The sequence below is a fragment of the Monodon monoceros genome, unplaced genomic scaffold, assembly GCF_005190385.1.
Source record: "Monodon monoceros isolate NGI ecotype Baffin Bay Population unplaced genomic scaffold, NGI_Narwhal_1 Super_Scaffold_18, whole genome shotgun sequence".
NCBI classification, from domain to species: Eukaryota; Metazoa; Chordata; class Mammalia; order Artiodactyla; family Monodontidae; genus Monodon; species Monodon monoceros.
The window spans coordinates 20,577,221-20,599,978 of record NW_021703774.1 but is presented as its reverse complement, the minus strand read 5'-3'; the positions used below and the strand labels follow the sequence as shown (position 1 = coordinate 20,599,978).

Sequence of the window (22,758 nt, the reverse complement as noted above, 5' to 3'; positions counted from 1 at the left end):
ATGTCACAGTATAGCTATTCCAGTAGATTTGAGGACATCATATGCAACTCCAGCTTCACCACAATAGTCACAGGGTCAGGGATACCACAGAGTCTTTAATAATAAGCACAAAAATCATGAAATGTATCCAATTTTAGGTGTCAGGTGAGAACGGTGAAATGTTGACCAGCATTTCAAATGCTGGCTTAAATCCCCTAAGAAGAGGGCAGGTGCTCTACAGAGCTCCTATTAACAAGTTGGGCGACTGACTTACTTCTTACTGAGAATTAAATCTTCTTACTGAAAATTAAAAGTATATGGTTCCCAAGGTTCCCTAAAAGAAAATCCTTGTGGAACGTCCAGGGTTGGAAGAGTCATTTCTTATACTATGACTTCTGAACTCAGAATATCATTGCTTTATTTCCTGCCCCACTCCCAACTTCATACAGCACTCTCGTGCCCCCAATCTCAGTAAGTCAGACTTATGGGCAGCAAACATCCATTAGGCTCTGCTGAGTTAGGAAACCATGTCCTAGTTGGCACTTGTGTTGTCAAGTTCATGTTCTAACTGATGGATTAGGGGAGTTGAAAGAAACTGTGTTGATTTTGGTTACTTAATGAGTTGTTTTTATGTGTGCATGCTGTGGTTTCAAAAGCCGATGAAAAGAGAAATGACACTTTTTTCCCATGAAAAATCCAAAATTAGGGCAGTTAAAATATTGTTAAGAACAAAAGGCACAAGATTCCACTAATCAACCATGGATATACATTACTTATCTTTTTTTCCTGTATATTTAATGCAAAGATAGGAAACTTCTTAGTGTACGAAATTAAACATTAATGAAAGTGGCTGTTTTATAAAAAAAAAACACTGTAGATTAACATAACAACTAGAGATAAACTAAATGTCAGCAAACATTTTGGAAATATCCACTAGGGTATAAAGGGTATTTGAACACGATAGTTCTTTCTGCATTAAAAAAAAAAAAAAATCTCCTCTGGAGATTCAACAAATTTCTATTTTCATGATTATGTCTGAAGCTTATGAAAAAAACCCAATGGAGTCTTTGGATTTCTTTTACCATAGGCTTAACTTTTTCTTCTAAAACGACTCTCCTCATTAAAGAGAAAAGACACAGCTGTTTTCAAACTCATTGTTTCCTCATATTTCCTTCAGAATCCGTCCTAACCCCTGGCAGAAAGATGGTTTCCATGTGAGACTATGTGAACGAGGAACACTTCCTAATCTCCTGTAAGACCACATTTGTAAAACTACTCTTCAAATCACCCGTTGCAAAAGTTTTAAAATTGGGAATGTTTAAGGCTGGGGCAAAGATTATCGTAATGAAATTTAATATAATAACAGCTTAGCAAACTTTAAAGGACGTTGTTTTAGGAGGATGTGTATTTTATAGCAATTATACGCAAGAAATGAATATTACACAGATGAGGCTGTGTATATTATCTTACAAGAAAAGAAAAAGGAAAAAATAGGCTTGAATAAACGATTCAAAATTGTTTGAATAGTTTATTTCAAACAATACAGCTCTTCTCTGTGAAAAACTTTGTGCTCTTGGCCTATTACACTTTTCAATCAAGTAGGGGTTTAAAAAGTGACCTTGCGGGGCTTCCCTGGTGGCGCAGTGGTTGAGAGTCCGCCTGCCGATGCAGGGGACACGGGTTCGTGCCCCGGTCCGGGAAGGTCCCACGTGCCGCGGAGCGGCTGGGCCCGTGAGCCATGGCCGCTGAGCCTGCGCGTCCGGAGCCTGTGCTCCGCAACGGGAGAGGCCACAACAGTGAGAGGCCCGCGTACCGCAAAAAAAAAAGAATTCAGTGCACTGGGGATGCACATATGATCCCAAACGTCAGGGTTACAAAGGAACTGGTCCGAAGAGGCAGCTTAGCAGCAGTATGTGTGGGAGAGACCTAGTGGGTTGAGTTTCCTTGAAGCTGCATGAGAGGCAGCTGTAAGGCTTGAGCCAAAAGTTATTTCCATCTCTAAGTGAACTACCAGAAGTACCATCCTGTCTCCCTGGGGCTGGTCCTCCTTCCTGTGTTGTATTGGAGTCTTGTTTTGGGTACCACACTTGGGCAGGGAGTTTGATAACCTTACTTATCCAGAGACCATAATTGCTCAGTCAGTGTTTGAAATGCTTAAAACCTGGTCATGAGAAGAACAGTTGAGTGAACTGGGGATGTTAGTGGGAGGACATGATTACTGTTTTCAAATCTCTTTAGGGATGTCATCTGGCAGAGAGATGAAAGATGTGTGTTTTCACTTCAGAGAACAGAATGAGGGCCAAACAGTGTAGAAAAACTACAGGACAACAGAGTTGAGTTCAACCAGGGTAGTCAGGTAGTAAGTTTCTTGTCACTGAAGTATTCAAGCAAAAGCTGGAAAGCTACTTAACGGAAATGTGGTTTGGTGCAGGTGGGTTGGAGTCAATGAATCACAAGACCCCTTCCAACTTTTTCTTTTAATATTTATTTTATTTATTATTATTTCTTTTTGGCTGCGTTGGGTGTTTGTTGCTGTGCGTGGCTTTCTCTAGTTGCGGCGAGCGGGGGCTACTCTTTGTTGCGGTGCGCGGGCTTCTCATTGCGGTGGCTTCTCTTGTTGCAGAGCTCGGGCTCTAGGCGCATGGGCTTCAGTAGTTGTGGCTCGCAGGCTCTAGAGCGCAGGCTCAGTAGTTGTGGTGCACGGGCTTAGTTGCTCCGCGGCACGTGGGATCTTCCCCCACCAGGGCTTGAACCTGTGTCCCCTGCATTGGCAGGCGGATTCTTAACCACTGCACCACCAGGGAAGCCCGCCCTCCCAACTCTTGACAGCTGTTTTCAGGTCCTGAATAACACGCAGATCTAAGTTGGAAAACCATCCTTAGAAAATAACTTTTGGAAAGAACGTTGTATTTAGAAATATTCCCCCCAATATTCTTCAGAGGACCAAACTTCCCAGAAGGAAGAAGAATGCAGTGGAACTCTCCCTGTCTGGGGCAGGAATGCACACAGTATCAGATGACACCCTGTAAGGAGGCTATGTCATCTGAAGAATTACCCAGAAAGTGTGCTCCAACAGCTCAAGGACTGGAGCTTGAGCTAATACAAGACGCATGAGTGTCATTTAAGATGCTGGCTGCAGGCTCAGCATTTCCAGGTGTTAGTTGCCCAGTAAAATCATCCGTGCACATCCTGAGACACTTGAACCCAGGAGAAAGCAGCCGACTGTACACATCCCCTGAGGGGCAGAGATGGAAACAAACCTGCATAGAACAAGTTCCTCTATTCTGACTGCTTCAGGGGGCTGGGGCTCATCTGACCTGGGGCTCTCTTGGTCAAGACGCAACTTATCTTAAGAAATGTAGCACAATTTCGGGTAATCACCTCTCTTCATCTGTGCTTTCCCTTCTGTGACACTAACATCACTGTCGCCTGACACAAGATGGTGCCCATGATTCCTGGGTGAATAGATGTAACCATGGAACAACTATACATTTTGGCTAATGTGGACAAAACATACCAATTTAGATATAAATGGGTCATTGGCTTCATGTAAAGTCTACCTGTGCAGACAGGTGGAATGCACTATTTAAATGCTTGGCGATTCATTTCTGAATGAAGCCTCACCAAAAATAGAAATTTTAATGTCGTTTAGTTACTGGAGCCCAACTAAAGTAGCTCTCTTAAAATCAGTGTTTGTTTGGAGCCATCAAAAGTCCTTTTTACTGAAAAACAAAGGCACCAGGATAAGGGTATCAGGTAAATACAACTGCCAGGGAGAAATGAAAGTTCTAGATAGTCCAAACTCTAAATCTCTGACTCACTGCTATGAGAGAGAGAGACAATAACTTTTCAAGCTGGGTATAAATGTAAAAATACAACTGTACTTTTTGAAAATACAAAATTCCAAATGGCTAACACTTATTAGATAGGTGAGTCTGTTGATTGTTCATACGGAATCTGAAAACATCTCATGTTTTTTGACGAAGTTAAACATGCTTGTTCCTGTATTTTTGGACTCCCTTTCTAAACTTCTGGATTTTACTTCCATTTCAAAGGAACAATTGAGGCACTGGTTTAATACAATATTTATTAAAGTGTTTTTATTAACAAACTTTCGCTAGAAAGTTCCGAGTGTGTTAATACAGCAGGCACGTTGGCTTCAATGTTTGGTATTTGACAGTCCACAGAACTGCACTTAACTCTCACAATCCTGCCACGATTTTGTGGATTGTTTGGGCAGGACCTATAACCAGCCTCCCCCATTAAATGGTTAAAGATGAACTGGGGTTCATTCTGACTTAAGTGTTCTGAGTTTACGATGACATCAGTCTGTGACAGGCCTGGCTCCACTTGCCTTTCTGCCTTGTCAGTCAGACTCACTGAACCGGAGTCCTTGTTTGCAGCCCCTCCACTGCCCTCCACGTTCCCGATGTCTCTGTTTTTACAGAGTCCCCTTTGGTGCGTCTCAGGAGCACAGCATGCTTTGTGTGAAGCTCCAGCGCTTCTGCAGACCGATGACGACGTCTCTGCCATCTTTGGAAGTTGCTCTTCTAGGCTCTGAAGACTGTGTACGCTGGTCTTACCGAGTTTTTCTTGGGCCTGAATGTGCTGACCCGGGTGGTGGAAAAAACTCCTGGGCAGAGAATTCTGCATTCCAGGAGGTTTCACTCTGCCCTGTAGGCAGGGACAGTGGTGGATGTGTGGGATGGGATGCACGAAGCCCTCGGGGGCTTGGTGTGCAGCCTTCAGAGGGGCCAGGCCGTTCTGGACATGCATGAAGCTGCTGGCAGTCGGAGCGCACTGGTGGCACAAGCAGTCACCCATCTGCTGGCAAGACGGCAGGCCATATTTCAAAGGCTGGTAGGCATTTGGGCAGCTACATCTCTGATTCAGAGAGAAGAAGTGACACATGGTGTGCTGTTCAAGACAGGGCTGCAACAAGGCAGAGCTGGCTTCATTTTTGGTGCTTTGGTTGAGTTCGCTATTGTAAGCTGCGTGTACAGGCATCCCTAACTTCTTTGCCTGGCTGGTGAAAAATTCAGAGCACATGTGGGTCTCTTCATAAGTGGTCTTCTCGGAGGCCATACAGCTGTGGGCTGCCAGAGGTTCTAATTCGTAAAACTCATGCTCCATTTCAGCTTTTTGGCCCCTGGGATCTAAGTGATAAGCATTCACGGCGTGTGTCTTGCTTTGTCCCTTGTCACCAGGACTTGTCGACAAGGTGTGGGAGAAGGCACTGCACTGGAGTTTTTTAGGTAAAGGAATCTGACCACAGGTACCCTGCGGCCCAAGGCACCGGCACATGCACTGAAAAAAGAAGGTGGCGAAAGCCCAGCTGATACACATGATGAGCATCATGAAGGTGCCCAGCTGGGTGTAAGCCAGAACCGTGGAGGGCATCATCATGGCCCCAGCCACGAAGGTGGTGAGTGCGGCCATGGCAATGGCAGAGCCCATGCGACTCAGAGAGAAGATCACCTTCCCTTCTCGGTCGGCGTCCGGGGCCAAGCGGTAAGCAACCCCATAATGGACGGCAAAGTCTACAGACAGGCCGACCGCAACCGAAATAGTGACCGACTCCAAAACGTTTAGCTCCCAGCCCAGCAGGACGAGAGAACCAACGGTGACAAATATAGTTCCGGCGATCGAGATGATGGCATAAAGGCTTATGATGATGTTCCAAGTTGTGAGCAGCATCACACTAAAGGCCACGGCCACCGAGAGCCCCATGGCGATGAGGGTGCCATCGGAGAGGCTGTCCTGGAGGTCATAGAACTCCAGGTTGCTGACAAACCAGCCGTGGCTAAGGCCCTCGGGTGCAGAACTCAGCTCGTTGGAAATCCACGCGTCCACCTCTTTATAAAACTGATGCATCTTTTCATAAGCCAGTGTGAAGAGGTAGGTGCTTTGGAACTCTAGCACGACTGCCCTGATGGTATCATTGATATCAAACCTCGGCCCTGGGGTTTTGCTATCCAAATGGTAGCCCGTACTCCTCTCCAGCTCCATGATGGCTCTCTTGATGCACAGTTCGAAAATCTCTTGCTTATAGGGGAAGCTCCAGTGGCTGCAGCACGGGTACAGGGTAGGCTCATCGCAGTCCTGGTTTTCCATCCACTGCTTGAAGGTCTCAATGAAGCAGCTGGTGAAGTCCTGCTCGTCAGTCTGGTGAAAGAATGTCTGATTTCTCAGTTTTTGACAGAACTGCAAAATCCAGACCTGGGAAGCTGGGCTGGCGATGTTAAAGCCGCTGTCTAAGGTCAGCTTCCCTTTGCTCTTAGGGTTTAGGGGGTTGCCATTGTCTTCTGGGGACACACCCCAGATGACCGTGATGGGCATGTGGAGCTCCTCTCCGTGGTGGACGCGCTCGAACATGAAAAGCTTTTTGTACTCGGCGTCGTAACGTTCAAAAGGGTGGGACGACCTGAACACCTGGAACTCGGACAGCTCCAAAGAGGGCAGCTTCATCTTTGGGTTTATGCAGACGATGTAGGCCCCGCCCACAGTTAAGGCCAGGAACCAGACCAGCCATAGGTAGCGAAACTTAATGACGAGGCACGGCAATACTTTTTCAAAAAAAATTCGAGACGCTTCCGAAATAGCAAAAAGGACTTTGTGGCACTTCTGACAGGCCACTGTCCAGCAGCTTTTGTTATCGTATATTTGCTGCTGGGGCTTCTTGAAGCAGCTGAATGTATTGAGAAGATACCGCTCGTGCAGGACAACCACGGCCGGAAGCCAGGTGACCATCAAAACGTAATTCACCAGTATAGCTGTCCCCGCGTATACCCCAAAGCACCTGATGGCTGTGATATTGCTCACGTAGTTAGCGTAAAAGGCAGCCGCTGTGGTAAAACTGGTGACGAACATGGAGAGGGCGGCGTGTTGCAGCGTGATGCTCACCGCCTCTGAGGTCTCCGCCTGAGGCTTGTCAAATTTGGTGTAGCTCCAGACATCACACAGGACAAAGGCATCATCCGCTCCGACGCCCACCAAAATAACGAGCGCGGTGAGGTTCATGAAAGGGAAAAATTCAAAGTTAAACACCACGCGGTAGAGAAAGTAGGACACAATCAAGGAGCTGATGATGGCAAACACGGTCATCAGAGTGATAAACATGGACTTGGTGTAGACACACATGACTGAAAGGACGATCACGATGGCGATGGCAGGATACACAGTATCCATCAGAAGATAATCCTGAAACAAACTGTGTTTGATCCCAAACTCAATCCCGGTGATGGTGGTGACGCCGTCGGAAGCGTTCCAGTTTTCGAAGTTGTCCAAGTAAATGTTCATCATGCTCTCCCCTTTCTCTGTGGGCGAGAAGAGCATGCTGTACTTTAAAGCGGGTGTGTAGTCGGCTGTCTTTGGGGCCATAAAGTCTTTATCCACCAAGTAGTGGAGGATCTGGTACACAGCGTTGTACTTGGTACATTTCCGTGGCACGTTGGTGCACTTGAGCTGGTCCTTCCTCCGGGCCGCCATGTCCCAGCAGTCTGGCTCCAGGGTGCCGTTCTGGTAGTGTTTGGCGCAGGTCCGAAGTAGCTTCAAGGTATGAGAAACGTCTCGCTCGACGATTTTCTGGCAGGATGATCTGTTGTTCAGAATAGCGATGTAGTTCCCCAGCGTCCAGCTGGGGCAGCAGGAAGCAGCCGTTGTCCTCTGGCAGAGATCACCAAACCGGGGATGAGATCTGATCTGCAGAGACAGAGACACGCGGAAGAACTGACGTTTAAAATCAGTCCACAGAAAGGTCTGAACGACGGTGGCCTTGAGGGACAGGAAAGTTACAGAAGTTATAGAATCATCCTCTGAATTAGGTAGCAGTTTGAACACAAGGTGAGTTTTCCCCCCAAATCTGCTCTCTTCTGCTGCAGAAGGCTCACTAGGTTACTTCATTTTGAACAACAAACTCCAGTTTGGGGATGACATACAAGTGTGAAACAATTTCAATCAATGCCAGTTTGGTTTCAAAAAGGAGGTAAAATTAACACCTCTTTAGTAAACAAGCCTTTTCAAAGTCACTTTAAAAAGCAATAAAGTGGATAGGCTGTGAAGCTTATGTATGTATACCTATGGGATTAATTAAGAGAACAATTGCCCAACTGACATATAAAACGAATTTGTGGCTTTGCCTAAAATTTCTGGTAATCAGCGTGAAATTTTTGGTGACAAAGTACTATATTTCAATCAACTTGGAGGCAAAGATGATAGTCTCTAGATAACTGTCAGACTCAAAAAAGTGATTCTGGTAATATCAGAAGCAGTGATGCCAAAGACGCATGAAAAACCTGGAATAAAATTGTTTCCTGATACATGAGTAGAGGGGGAAAATGTTTCTAAATTAAAATTATATGTGTGTGTGTATATATATATATACATATATATGATTTTAAATAAACATACACAAGTAATAAAATACTTCAATAGGAATTTAATTGTTTCTTCCACATCTTTCAAAGTTTATTCAAGTTGGCTAACTCCCCCTTTTGGGGAACGTTCTGTTTTGGTAAACAGGGGTCTGCTGCATATTAGTAAGTATAACAATTCTGGATTTAATGTGGATAGTATTTCATTTAGAACACTATTCCTGGAGAAGGCTTTCCTCCTTATGGCTGTTCTTGTTACAGAAAATTGAAATTTGTTCCAATGTCAAAGCTGGCATTGCTAAGATTAGAGTGAAGCCTGCACAATCCCATCATCTTAAAAATCTGTAAGTTACAGATGGCCCCTCTTCCCTGAGGGTGAGAATAAGAGATATCGCCCTGCTCTTGAGCCTGTCCAGAGACTTCTCTGGAAGTGCCAGGGCTAAAGATGACCCACTCCTATCACTTTCCCTCATCTCTATTTACCAAAGGTTGTTCCAGGGAAGAAACTCCAAAGTTCAAGAAGGGCATGAGTATTCTTTTTTTCTAATAAGATTAAAACCACCCTTTCCCTTTTTATTAAAGTAGGCTTTATCAATCATGCGTTGAAATATTTTCTCAAAGTAGAAGAGAAGCTGGCACAATTCACCTCTTTAGAACTTAGACTTATCCAAGAACCAAGTTACTTGTAACTTGGCTGTGAAGACACTTTACTGGGACTTATTCTGCAGGGGCAAGGTGTAGATGAAAGGAGATTGGCCACGTATTGTGAATTGCTGAAGTTGGGTGACCTGCACATAGGGATTCATTCTACTATTGCCTCTGAAAATTTCCATAATAAAAAGTTGGGTGTTTTTTTTTTTTTTTAAGATACTCTATTGGGGGTAAAGAAAAATGAGTCAAAGGGTTATTATACAAGTGTACTAAAATAATGTTGATTTTAACAAAGGTTTAATTTTTAAGCTCATTTTTAAAGAGCGATAATTACTTGACATTTCATAAAATAGGATAATTAATATTTAATTGTTTCTAGGTTAAAATATTCACATGTGCTAACTCAGGGGAAACTGAACCACCTAATAAATAATAGGAAACCCTGGAATAGCATCTCTCAGATAACCAGGTTTACCCCACAAAGGAATAACAGGCAAGTCCCTGGGGTCAGCCTGGTGAACTGAAAGAAAGGTAACGCAACCCCAATGTCTGACAGTTTTCAGATGGAAGAAAATGAACTGTATCCATTACGAAACCCACTATCAGCTAGAAGGACCATATTTGTACTTGCTCAAATAACCAAAAGCCAAAGATAAAGGAGATAGGGTTGCCAGCTAAAACTGGAAACGAAAGCACAGAATTCTGTCCTTGAATAACCCTTTCAAAGAATTGCAGGGGTTTTTTATGTGTGTATCTGACCAAAGATTTAAAAGTTGGACATGACAAACACAGGCCAAATACTACTTTGATGGCTGCTATCAAAAATAAATGCTAATGAGCCTCTGGAGGGCCAGTCCTCACATTCAAAGGTGATGGCTGATGTACAACCTTTGGAAAACAGTTTCTGAGGACTCTTTTACAGGGTAAGAAATAAGGACAGAGAGAAGACATTTATCCTGAGTTGGATGCCAGTGCCCTGAATCTAAAGGAATGGAGCTCAAGGATTGTCTAGGCTTTCAGGGAGTATGTCCCCATCCATCCATCCATCCATCCATCCAGAAGGAAAAATATTTATTGAGCACCTATCAAGACAAATAAGGCAAAGTGGTCCTGCCCTCAAGTGGCTCACAGTGAGGCAGGGAAATCAGACAAGAAAACAAACCGTTACAATTCAACATGAGAAGCAGCATATTATGTGTAAGGGTCTATGTGAACCTGTGGACAGAGTGCCAAGGTCTGTAAGTGCGATGGGATAACGGCACAACTTAGTCATCTGGGACTGAGATAACTCAACACAGTCATATTTTATACTGTGGGGCTTGAAGAGCTTGGCAAGCAGGTGTATCTTTATGCAGAAGGCAGCTGCATCTTTGCCATATTCTTGGGAAAGGGGATTGACAGGAATGCTTTTGAAATCTTTGAAGTTTATAAAAATAAGGATGGAGTTAACGAGAGCAATTTCTTGCAACTCTTATGAGGAATGCCCTTTTCATTCTAGGTATTCACAAACAGGATTTTTAGGGATCATTTTGCTTATGTGGTGATAACACGTCTTTGCACACTTCCCTAGTTAGATAGTAGCAGGGGTGGAGTTGGCTTCAAATAAGAGTAAAGGAAGAGGAGAGAAAAAGAAGAAACCAGCAGAGTTTTAAATGATACCTTAACTTTCAAAACTAATGGCCAAGTTGGAGATATGTTAAGAAGCTAAGGAAAGAAAAAAGGGAAGAAAATTAAGCCCTTAATACCAGGTTCAGTCAACTGCTAGACACTCCTTTCCCACGTGACCAAGTTCCTCATGTACTAAAAGTTGAAGGGAGCCTAGAGAGGAAGAAGAAAGCAAGGGCTCCACAGCTCTCTTTAAAACAAGCATCAGGAAACACATTTCTGGGGTCCTCTAAGCGTGTGAGGGGGGCATTCCAGCTGTCCACAAAAGCTACCTGAGTAAAATGGGTCTTAGTCACCAAATCCCTTCTACAAGCTGATTCCTCTGAGCTCCAACATCTACACTATGCAAAGACTAAGAAATAGGGTAAAGGGCTTCCAGCAGAGTCAAGATTAGAGACATACACACTTCTTTTTTACTAATGACTCTGCCAGTGTGCCCCGTAGGAATGTCAAAGTGCAGAAAAAAGTAGTGAAGGAGATCAGGGGAGTCAACTGAGGCTCCTTTTGAAAGAGTCTAAAAAAAACCCCAAGCATTTCTGTGAGGAGGTAGACGAGCATCAGAAACAGAAGCTCTTCACTCTGGAAACCAGCGCCCGTCTGAACTATGAGTGTAAGTGGCATGTAATTTAAATGGGATCTGGAATTTGAACTCAACGTATTATCAACACAGGCAGGCGGCCACTGGAAGACCTGGTCTCGTGACATTACACTGATTACCAGATGCTTTCTGGAGTCAACCCACCAACAATTAAGCTCTTCTGCTCCGTACCATTTGGTGTGTGTCCCATTCAACTTGATAGTTGTTAATAACTAAGTGGTTAGGTACAATAGCTAGGATTTGAGGGGGGAAAAAAGGGAAAGACTGCCAAGTAGCCTCAGGACACATTTTGCTCAAACCGCCATAACAAATAAAAATCCTCAAAGGGTCTTGAGCTGGGAGACTCAGAAAAGTATAGTAATAATCTGAAATCTGAACTGTTGACCAATAGTTATTATTTAAGATATCACTGAATACATTATCTCTATGAGAAACATATGTTATTCTGGGTTCATAGCAGAGTTTGAGACTAGAATACAAGGGCATTTGCAACTGGCAAAAAAGTATTTAATTTAAAAAGTTAAAATTACAACCATGCTCCTTGAGGTAGTATTTGGGGGCCTTGATTCTCTTTATTCATTTATTGGTGTGAATCTACAATTGGCTTGACCATTCATTCAGATGTACGTGTCTTGGGTCTGTTCCTCGAATTTTCACAAGAGGATCACAAATTGTTAGTTCTTGCCAGGGTTTACAGACTTGAACTCACAGCTGTCCAATCCTTATTATGAGCCCAGTAGGAAAAAAAACTCAGACAAGCAGATATCTATTCTTTTCGATAGCCAAAATTTTGCAAATGCATCAAAACAGATAACTAGTGGGAACCCGCTGTATAGCACAGGGAGCTCAGCTTGGTGCTCTGTGATGACCTAGATGGTGGGGGAGAGGGGGAGGGAGGTCCAAGAGGGAGGGGATACATGTATACGTATAGCTGATTCACTTCATTGTACAGCAGAAACTAACACAACATTGTAAAGCAATTTTACTCCAATAAAAAAAAAACGGTGTTATTCCAAGGTCACAGGTCCATTGTGAGAGAAGTAAAGTACCCAGGATAAAGCCTTGCACATAGCAAGTGCTCTACATATACACTACTTTAGAGTTAACTTTCTATATGAGAAGGGTTGTAACCCACAACAAGAAGTATGTTCATAGCTTCTAAATAACCTACTGATAGCTGTAGAACAGAAGAAAATATGACAAATAAAAATTGACCACTGATGAAGAAACTTTGGGTTGTTTATAGATAGTTTGTGACTTTGGTCTATCTGGAGCTGCACAGAGACAAGATGTCACTCACAGAAAATCCCGATATCCTAATCAATGCAAAAGTTATTTTCAAAATATATAAAGAGCCTTTCAGAATGAAGAATAAAGTCAGGAGATCTGGGACCAACCAACTAGGTGACCTGGGTAAGCCACTCAGTTCTCAGAAGGTACTTATATCAGCACAATGAGATGCTGGTCTGTGGGTTATCTCAAAGAGTCCTTTCTACCTCCTGTTCCATTAAGAAACCCTGTTGATAGAACAGGTCATTGCACTGGATTGTCAGTCTAGCTCTCAGCAGGGCATGTGATTAGATTTTCAACTGACCAGTGATTTTACATTTTGGAATTATGCTAAGAACACGAGTTCCTTTTCTACCTGGTCACTGTGCTTGGGCAAGGCCATTAGTGACATCAGACAGCAGCTTCTACTTGGAGAAACTACCTCTGAACACATGAAACTGACAGCTCTTCCAAGCTCGGTAGGTGACTTCACACTTTCTGGTGCTGTCTTCTTGCATCTTTCTGTCTTGTAAAGCAGCAAGGTGTTTAGAGTTCAGAACAATCTGGATTGGATTACTTTGGCCATTTCCATAGATAGTGTATTTATGCCCTTTGCTGTCCCCTTTCCTAGCCTGTGCCCTAAATTTTCCTTTGAGGTCATCGGCCCAAAGGACCCATTGATTGCCAGAAAGGTGAGCATTTCATTGCATAATTAAGATGCTGACAATCGCCTCAGGGGGAAAATGGAGTGAACAATGAAACTAGATTAGGAAGATAAAATACAACAAAAGAAGAAAAAAAAAAGGCTTAACTATTATCCTGAAAGGAAATAAGCTGTGAAATAATACAAAAGACTATCATGGACAAAAACTGAGTGGGAAAGAAAAAGAGTTCTTTATTAAGGAAGATGGTTTGTTTTAAAGGTGGGGAAGCAGAGACACTTTGATCCTGGGATCCGAAAGAATGCGAGGCCACTCTGCTGGTGTTTACTCCTCGGTAGGTAAGCCACTTGAGTGCTTTCATCTGATCAGGCACCAGGGTCAGCAGTAAAAGGAGTTTCAAAAGTATAACCTTATTCGTGCTAAACATATTTCAGTTTTACTTTACATACCCTTGAATTATCTACATTGCACATTGATTTAATTGCAGGTAAATTCCACAATGTCTCCCCTCCAGCTGAAGTAAATACTACTCTGGAATATCGGTCACCTGGTGATAGGAGAAAAAAGAAAAAGGTTTATAAATTATTCATTTATTTCAGAAGACTCAGCGTTCAGAAATAATTCAAACTGGGAAACCACCTGGGCAATTCATTAGCAGTAGGGAATCCTGTCTTTCATTAAACTCCAGGAGAAAAATGTAAAAAAATTTTAAAGAGTAACGCTATAATATTGCTTTAGCTCAAAGCCTTTGTCTACTCACTATATCTTAAAAATCATAGAAGTTATGTAACATATCTAGTTCTGATCAGACTGTAATTAGGAAGAGCAATCCATAGGAACTTTCAGCAGAAAATCAACAGAATGCCTCCCTCTTAATTTCACAACACGTCACCCCAATGGTATATAAAATCAAAGAATGATGCACCAGGGAGTATCAAGAACGGATTATAAGGATGTTCTCTTTGGCAGCTAACTAGAGAGCAAAGACGGCAAGTGATCAGCTTAAAAGCACTAAAAACAGTCAACTAAACACAGAACGCTGGCCAGGATCACAGACATACTCCTCATTCTGGTTGAGTGTTCAGAGTTCTAGAAAAAACATTTTGAAAATTATACTAATACAAAATATATTTCTGAATAAGGGAGGTTGTGTGATATCCTGGAAAGAGCATGGTCTTTAGAGTTAGAACTGGGTGTAACCAGGTTCTGTCATCTACTAGCTGGATGATCTTAGGCAACTAACAACTTTTCTGAGCCTCTGTTTGGTTCCTCACCTGTAAAATAAAGGCAGCAACACCTTCCCAAATAGGTGTGAGAATTAAATGAGGTACTGAAAAAGGGGTGCTCAGTAAATACTGTTTCTGCTTCCTCAGCCATTAAAAAAATTAATATGAACCAACTGAAACGGAGTAGATTCGTTTTATATGATCTAAAATGCCTAATGGTGCTGACAAAGAAAATCAATTTGCAAATTTATCAATAAAGCTTTATTACATGAAAAACTTCATGGTCACGAAGTTTTCTTTAGTAAACTCTTGTCTTCAAGACAAATAAAGACCCTGAGGTTTGACAAGATCTAGAAACATCAAAGACCCAATCAGGTCCTCTAGTGATCTAAGAAGAGAGGGAAAAAACAAATTTTAGAAGGAATTTCAACAACAACAACAAAAAGCTGAAACCAGAAGAGCTTCAATGTTAATATTCACTTAATCAGAAACTGGAGTTATTGCAATTCCTCATCCGTAACCATGAGGGCTAATCAATGACTTTCAAACTGACACATGTTTCCTTGAGGCCATGAACTCCTCCTTCCTGGCAGCTGCACAGAGACCAGGCTGACTCCAGGCTACAGCGAATTTTATTTCGTGAATTTGCTGCCAACATTTAGAGATCTGGTGATTCCACATTGAAATCTGGATTCCTGGCCTCCGGGAATTTCTTACAGTCTTTGGGCCCTCGTTTTGTTTTTTTTCAAGGTCACATTCTGCTGCATTCTCCTCCATCACCATCACTTCCTGCATTCTTAACCCAGCTCACTTTTCTCATTCATATATGAGCTAGGTCCCTGAGGCATTCAAGCTTTGGACCTCTGGACTTTATTTTGTTCATCTCGCTACCTGTAATGTCTAATGACAAGGCTGGCACAAGAAGGCTATTAATATAGGCTTTTTGAATGAATCAACAATGTAGATATAAATTTTTGATAATACTGTAGATTATGTCAGGGTTCAATCCAAAAAATGTACAAGGAATTTTTTAAATGCGTTGAGATTCGGGGCAAGGTCAAGAATTTTATTAGATTTATATCTTTCTTAAAACCGAATATAACTCAATCATCTCTCATTAATTTTTAATTTTAGGTAACTAAATTCAGATTAGTGGTTGACTGACCTAGAGAAGTAAAATTACAAGTTAATTAGGCTAAAACCCCTTTAAGCACGATAGAAACAGTGAAGCTGTGTGACCAGCCACCTACTCTTGACAGTCTAGGTTATCAATCATGTTCAATCCCAGGAAACTCTGAAAGGTTTGTCATCTACGAAGCCACTCACTTGGAACGTCACAGAAAAAGCTGTCCTTGTGGAAGTTCCAGTCAACTTCTCTTTTCTCTCTTTCGTAATGATCATCTGACCATCTGTCATCCCGATGGCTGAAATGGAACACAGTTTGATCTTCAAGCAAGTCCCCACTATTGCAAGGCTGAGAAGCCTACTGGTAACAATACAACCTCAAAGTCATGACCTATGAAGCGCTTGATATTGTCGGAAGGATGAACATAAGCAGCCAGCGTTAATTTTCTCACTTCTGAAAAAGGAAGAAAAACCCCAAACCCTCACTAATATACAACAAAATCTTAAAAGACAGTGACAATTTCAACAAATTCAGTGGCAAAGATTTTGAGCCACACATTTTAGATGTAATCTTTTTGCTCAGGCAATGTTTAAAACTGGAATTGTTAGCAGTGGTTTGTCTAAAAGTTAATAAATGATTACCTTTTGGCTTGTTCATCTGCATATTTAAAGGGGTAATTTGCTAATGTTGCTTTGTATCCTGTATTTTTCACCATGTTATTCCACGTGACCAGTCTCTGGCCTATTGCAGTCCCTCTTGGTTCAAAACCCTAAGGCAAAATATTACAAATTCCCATTAGTGTACTTCATTTTAGGCTAAGTATAGTTATAACAGCTTGGGAAGGCAATGTCAAGGTGATGTATAGCTTTCAACAGAAAATATACACGTTCCTCACAGCTACTCCAGAGGTGAACTGCATTAAGACAAGATGACTTGACATAATAATGATCACCTATTTACTGTGACAAACAGTTTGATTCTTTGGTATGTTACATGTCTCAGGAAAGAGGGAAAAAAAAACTTATCTGAAGCTTCTCTTCCAAATTCGTACCTGGCATTTATTTTTATGTTATAAAAAAATCATGGTCAAATTAAATTGTGTTATGCATGCAACAGTGTTTTACAAAGAGTTTGTCATTATCCTTGCTCATACTTTCCTCACTATTCCACTTCCGAGGGACATTTACTTGAAAACAGACCCTGCTATCTCTCAGTCATACTGAAATTCCTTTAACGTCTTTGGGAAAAAAGGTGACATTCAGTCTTCAAGACTTTTTGAAGACGTTTTTACAGTCTGCAGATTCTCCAATTTTCTGCTTTTTAGTTTAAACATGGAGACCAAGGAGCAAATTTCCAGATTTTTGATGGTGAGCAAGTTACCTGACCCCTTTTAAGAACCTGAGAATACAGACATGTCTCTACTTTTCAGAAAGAGAATTGTATACTTACTGATGGCTTGAGAAGGTTTTTAAAACAGATGGGATACTAAATAACATAATGCAACATGTTTTAAAATACTTAGTCTTTTGAGATGATTGAGGGCTAAAGAAAATAAACAGATTCTACTGGTGCAATTCTCCTTACCAGCAATGGATCAGAGAAATCAGGAAGCTCTGGCACTAATACTCCAACCAAGGCACAGACCACGATGAACACAGTGCACATGCCCAAGACAACCACAGGCCAGTCTGCTATCAGGGCTGCATAACTACAAAAGCAGAGAGAGATCACAAAGAAAGCCTCTTAGAAGCAGAGTAAAGTTTTTTTGCTACCTAAGAGAGCAATTTGTTAAATCTTCCTATTTCAGACCTAGCACAGGTATTTATCAGTAAAAGATCTCATGAGATTATAAGCATTTATGCATAATTGTGGTATAAAATTGGAAGATCACTGTCCTCTCATTGTTTGTGATAAAGTAGCAGTGGTCAGCTGCTACAGGCTATTGAGAGTAAGAATAATGTCCATTCCTGACAAATAACATTTCACTGCTACATCTGTGCCTGGGAAAAAGCTCTTAAATCTACACTTTCTAAGTGGAAAGAAATATATTTCAACAGAGGCTCCATCCTCCTTGCAGTCTCTTTCAGAACTTTTGTTTCTCCAGTTATTCCTTTCTCCCTACTTTTACTCCATCAGTTCTTGAAAAAGAGCTCAGCTAGTGTAAATCATAAGAACAACCAAACCAAACTGAAACCTCCCCATAAACCTATTAACCTTCCATTTTAACCTAAAACTAAAATGAACTTATCCACTAGATTGTGAGCTCCATGAGGGCAGAGACTATTGATTGACTGACTGGTTGATTTAGTGTAGTATCAGTGCCTAGAACAGTGCCTTTTAAAAGGTGCTTGGTAACTATCTATTGATTAGATGAATGAACACCCATGTATGTACCTATCCTCCCTTCACTCTCTAATCACCACAGCCTGGCTTTAGTTTCTTACTACGCCTCAGAAACTCCTCTCTGTTACCAAATCCCACCATTAAGCCATTTCTTCCAACACCCTTCCCACACCCTCATTCACCACCTTCCACTGAAATATCTGTTTATGGGCCCTTCCATAAGGTCCTGGACAATGCCTTCCTAACCTGATGCTTCCAGATCTCAATAAGAACTGAGTGCTCCATAGAAGTTGACTAGACTGAGCTTTTCTAAAATTCAAAATGTATTCTGCTAGGCTTCCCTGGTGGCACAGTGGTTGAGAGTCTGCCTGCCGATGCAGGCGACACGGGTTCGTGCCCCAGTCCAGGAAGATCCCACATGCCGCGGAGCGGCTGGGCCCGTGAGCCATGGCCACTGGGTCTGTGCGTCCGGAGCCTGTGCTCCGCAACGGGAGAGGCCACAAGTGAGAGGTCCGCGTATCGCAAAACAAACAAACAAAAATGTATTCTGCCAACTTCAGATTTCTTGAATTTTTATTAGAGAAAAAATGAAACATTTAACTTGTGGACAATTATTCTCAAATTCTCAACAGTGTTATTTAGCTCACTGCGCTGCTCTGATGGCTATTTCTGGCTCATTTGAAATAGGCTTCTTGCTCATATACTTTGAGTTTTTCTTCAAAATCATGCTAGCAGTTTAAAGAAAGCTAGTGGCTCTAACCATTATTCTGAAAAAAACTATTATATGTCTCTAAGAATAGACGGCTGATTTTTATATTCTGATCTCTCAAATTCATAGATCTGCCTTTGCAGAGATATTCAAATTAAATTTTAATAAGGAAGTTAAAATATAACATAATTATGCGTTAAGGGAGCACTCGCACAGGCATTTTTCATTATTGTTCTTTTATTTATTTGTTTTTGCTGTGTTGGGTCTTCGTTTCTGTGCGAGGGCTTTCTCTAGTTGTGGCAAGCGGGGGCCACTCTTCATCGCGGTGCACGGGCCTCTCACTACCGCGGCCTCTCTTGTGGCGGAGCACAGGCTCCAGACGCGCAGGCTCAGTAGTTGTGGCTCACGGGCCTAGTTGCTCCACGGCATGTGGGATCCTCCCAGACCAGGGCTTGAACCCGTGCCCCTTGCATTAGCAGGCAGATTCCCAACCACTGCGCCACCAGGGAAGCCCTCATTATTGTTCTTTTAAAAGCAACCTTAGGAAAATAAAGAATAATAGCCTGCACCCACTAGGAGTTCCAGTTGCTCTCATGCTTTACATAGATTATCATCTCATATAATTCTCACAACAACTTTATGAGATGAAACTGAGGCACAGGCAGGTTAAATAACTTGTTCAACATCACAAGCTGGCCCAGCTCATAAAACAAGCAAGTCCTGGGGGTGTAATGTACAGCATGGTGACTATAGTTAATAATACTGTATTACATACTTGAAAGTTGCTTAGAGAGTAGATCTTGAAAGCTCTCATTACAAGAAAGAAAAAAAAATTGTAACTATGTGTGGTGATGAACGTTAATGAAACTTATTGTGGTGATTATTTTGCAATACATATGAATATCAAATTACTATGTTATACACCTGAAACTAATATAATGTTACATGTCAATAATATCTCAAAAGAAAAAAAAGGTCACAAAGCTAGGAACCTACGTAGTCTGGTTCTAGAGTCTGGCCTCTTAACCACTACGATATCATCTCTTGCTTCAACCACAAGAGAAACAGAAAACATCAGGAATAAGCCAACTTGCCACAAACAGATGCTTCCCCAAACTGTCATCTGAAAATTAAATTCCTAAGCCACACTAATAGTTAATTTCTCTATGCAAAATCACCTAGACCCAAAGGACTTCAAGTTTGAACATTATTCACTAGACTGTAAATTCTGCATTTAAAAACTCATTAAGGAAAAATTATGCTAGATAAGATGGAATAACTTTTTAAGAACAATTCTGAATGTAATGAAAACAAATAAATCACAATACGCTGATTGTAGTTGTTCAAATGTAAACACCAAGTGGTCAGAAGCGTTCGTATTTCTAGAACACACCCAAAGCTTATATTCGCTATACTTCATTTCCTCTTCTACCAAATGCAAACTAAGATGAAAGTAACCGGTTTGAAGCAATAAAGTCCTTTGTCAATAGCCCATTTGAGACTTTCTGTTCATTGCTTCAGACTTAAAGAGTCCTTTACATTTTAGACCTTTAAAATATCAGCCCTATGAAATGAAAATGGCCCCAGGCTGGCACAATTACTCATTACACTTTATGTTAAACGGATCAATTTTCTTTCAAATGAACCAGAAGTTATGCATTTTTACCTACAAACATGTTATCAATAGAGGGCAGTGGGCCCCAAATTGCTTAGTTTTCATACTGTGGTTTAATTTACCCATATAATGACTTTTTGTTTGTGTTCTTGAAGAATCTGCACACATGCATAGCAACCTTCAAAACCTCATTCAATAATTGCTTTTTCTTGCCTTTGAAAACATTTGGTTTTGATTTTACAGCACTGCTCTATACCACATCCATGCATTGACTACATATGGAAACTTTACGGCATTAGTGATTTCGGCACATTTCTTCCAAACACGTTTAACCTTACTATATTACAAGTCCACTTCCTCACAAAGCAGATGTTTCACGTGCTAACCTTTCCTAGAGACAACTGTTCGCACTTAAGAAATGGAATCACCATCCTGAGGACATAAAGCACCATGGGGGAAAGCCCCAGCTATTCTGAGTAAATGTCATTCAGACAAGGGTTTCTCCTAAACAGCACAAAACTGCTGAGGCTATTTCTGCTTCCTGCTGTCTGTTCTAAGACGTTGTGTAACTATGGGCACCACGTGGGAAACAAAAGTTTCATGTATAATACGAAACCCAGACAATGGTTGTAATATTAAGGAAAACATCTAATAAAGCAGGAAAACTGGAGAAGTAAAGGAAATTAAAAATGACCTATAAATTTTATCGCTATATTTTTTGGCTAATTCCCTTCATGGTGAGTCTGGGTTCCAGGTACATATTCTAACTAAGTTTAAATTTGAATAAAGAACCTGCACATGCTTTTCTGGGCATTGGAAGAATTTTCCAAAGGACCGCTCTTTTTACTATAGTATGTTCCTCTGCGTACCATGTAGTACTTGTCTTTCATCTGCCTGATCTTGATTTTGTAACTCTTTAGACCACACAGCATAATTGTAAACGCAATCCACTTCTGTAACTCCTGGGTGACAGCAGGCAGTCATTTTCCAGTGACTGACCAGGGAACAGTTTTCCTCAAGGCCCTACTGCTGCTTAGGTTAGGCCCGCAGGTGCTACCCATGGCACTGCTCTATAAAAAAGCATATCCATGGCACTTCTCAGTAGGTTAAGTCTCAAATAGTACAGATATGTAGGACTCAGAAGAACAGAATGAATGGATTGCGTTTGTGGGTAAACTGTGGATCTGAGTAAGTGGGCAGGCTGCTTGGCACCCTGGTCCAGGCTGTTCCTGCCATGATGGATTTTCATGAGGATCCAATGGGAAGTCCCTCAAGTATCCTCATAGATTCTCAGCCACCTTATTATTGGGTTTATTCTGGGAAAAGATCAGAAATAACTGTTAAAACAAATGAAGTGTCTTACAGGGCTAACTTAACGCTGTAGTGACATTATATGGGAGCCTGTTTAAAATGGGCCATTTGTATTACAATAAGGCCCTCCACAGTAAATTTTCCTCTCAGCTTACAAAGACTTTTTTCTTTTGCCCTTTGCTGCCTTTCTGGAAACACTCTTCTCTTTCACCCCTGCCTTTCTGAGCAGAGAGCCAGGCTTTAGAGAGTATGAGTACCTTGGACTTGAGGCCTCCTTTTCCTGACCAACCACCTAATCCTTAACCCCCGATAGCTTGGCTTTTGCTCTCATGACTCTTCTGAAACTGCCAAAGTCAACTAACTCTCTTGGTTTTCATCTTCTTTGACCTGAGCAATATTTAACACTTTAGCTACTGCTTGCTTCCTAAAAAAATCTCTTCTTCCTCGGTTTCTTTCTTTCTGTTTCCTTTAATATCTCTCCCTTATTCCTCTTGGCCTTTAAAGGTACCCATTTCTAAATGTCATTAATCATAACATTTCTAGTGGCATCAACTACCAATTTAGTGGGAGGAATGATTGAAGCTTATGGAATTTCACAGAGGAAAACAGTACAGAACTCTTTCGTTCTTGAGAAGTAATAAACTCATTCAACAATTAACATTACATAGTAAGAAGGCAGGCATTCTGGGAATAAAATAATAGCAGACATGGATATTATCCTCAAGGCACTTAGAGCCTAATTCAGAAAATCAGACAGGTGCACAAATACCTACAAAATCAGGTCAACAGAAGGATACAGATAAAATGTTTTGTGAATTCAATGAAGGAAGCGAGTACTTCCAGCTGGGGTAGGAAAGGGGAATCAGAAAAGGCTAATTTTAGGAAGAAGTTGTATTTTTATGTGTATATACTAAAAGAATAAATTCAGGTTTTTAAAAATACCAATCTATTAACAGAGACAAATATATACGAACCTTTCAAAATATAAAACTTCTGGTCACTTAAGAAGACCCTATTATTTCTAGAAAAATGGAATTTCATTTTCTTCATATGCCATATTTACTTGTAAAACCTCTTTCCTTCATCTTTTTTCCGTAATTTTTTTGCAAAATTGGGTAAATAAAATGTAGTATATGCATACAACGGAATATTGTTCAGTCTTACATAGGAAGGAAATTCTGACACATGCTACAGCATGGATGAAGCTTGAGGACATTATGCTAAGTGAAATC

The 22,758-nt window shown here is 41.4% G+C and overlaps 1 protein-coding gene across 5 annotated transcripts in view; it reads right to left on the bottom strand.

Annotated features, from left to right (window-relative positions):
* Positions 1-4,054: 4,054 nt before the first annotated feature.
* The window catches only part of DISP1 (dispatched RND transporter family member 1), a 201,910-nt gene continuing 183,206 nt past the window's right edge, over positions 4,055-22,758 (bottom strand). For all 5 annotated transcript variants that reach the window (XM_029227924.1, XM_029227921.1, XM_029227919.1 and 2 more), the window contains exons 4-8: positions 17,133-17,256; positions 16,190-16,317; positions 15,749-15,846; positions 13,646-13,743; positions 4,055-7,680 (exon numbers count right to left, since the gene is read on the bottom strand). In XM_029227924.1, the coding sequence (XP_029083757.1) occupies positions 4,069-7,680; positions 13,646-13,743; positions 15,749-15,846; positions 16,190-16,317; positions 17,133-17,256 (4,060 nt within the window). In that variant the 3' untranslated portion in view covers positions 4,055-4,068. The remainder of the gene's footprint in view (positions 7,681-13,645; positions 13,744-15,748; positions 15,847-16,189; positions 16,318-17,132; positions 17,257-22,758) is intronic.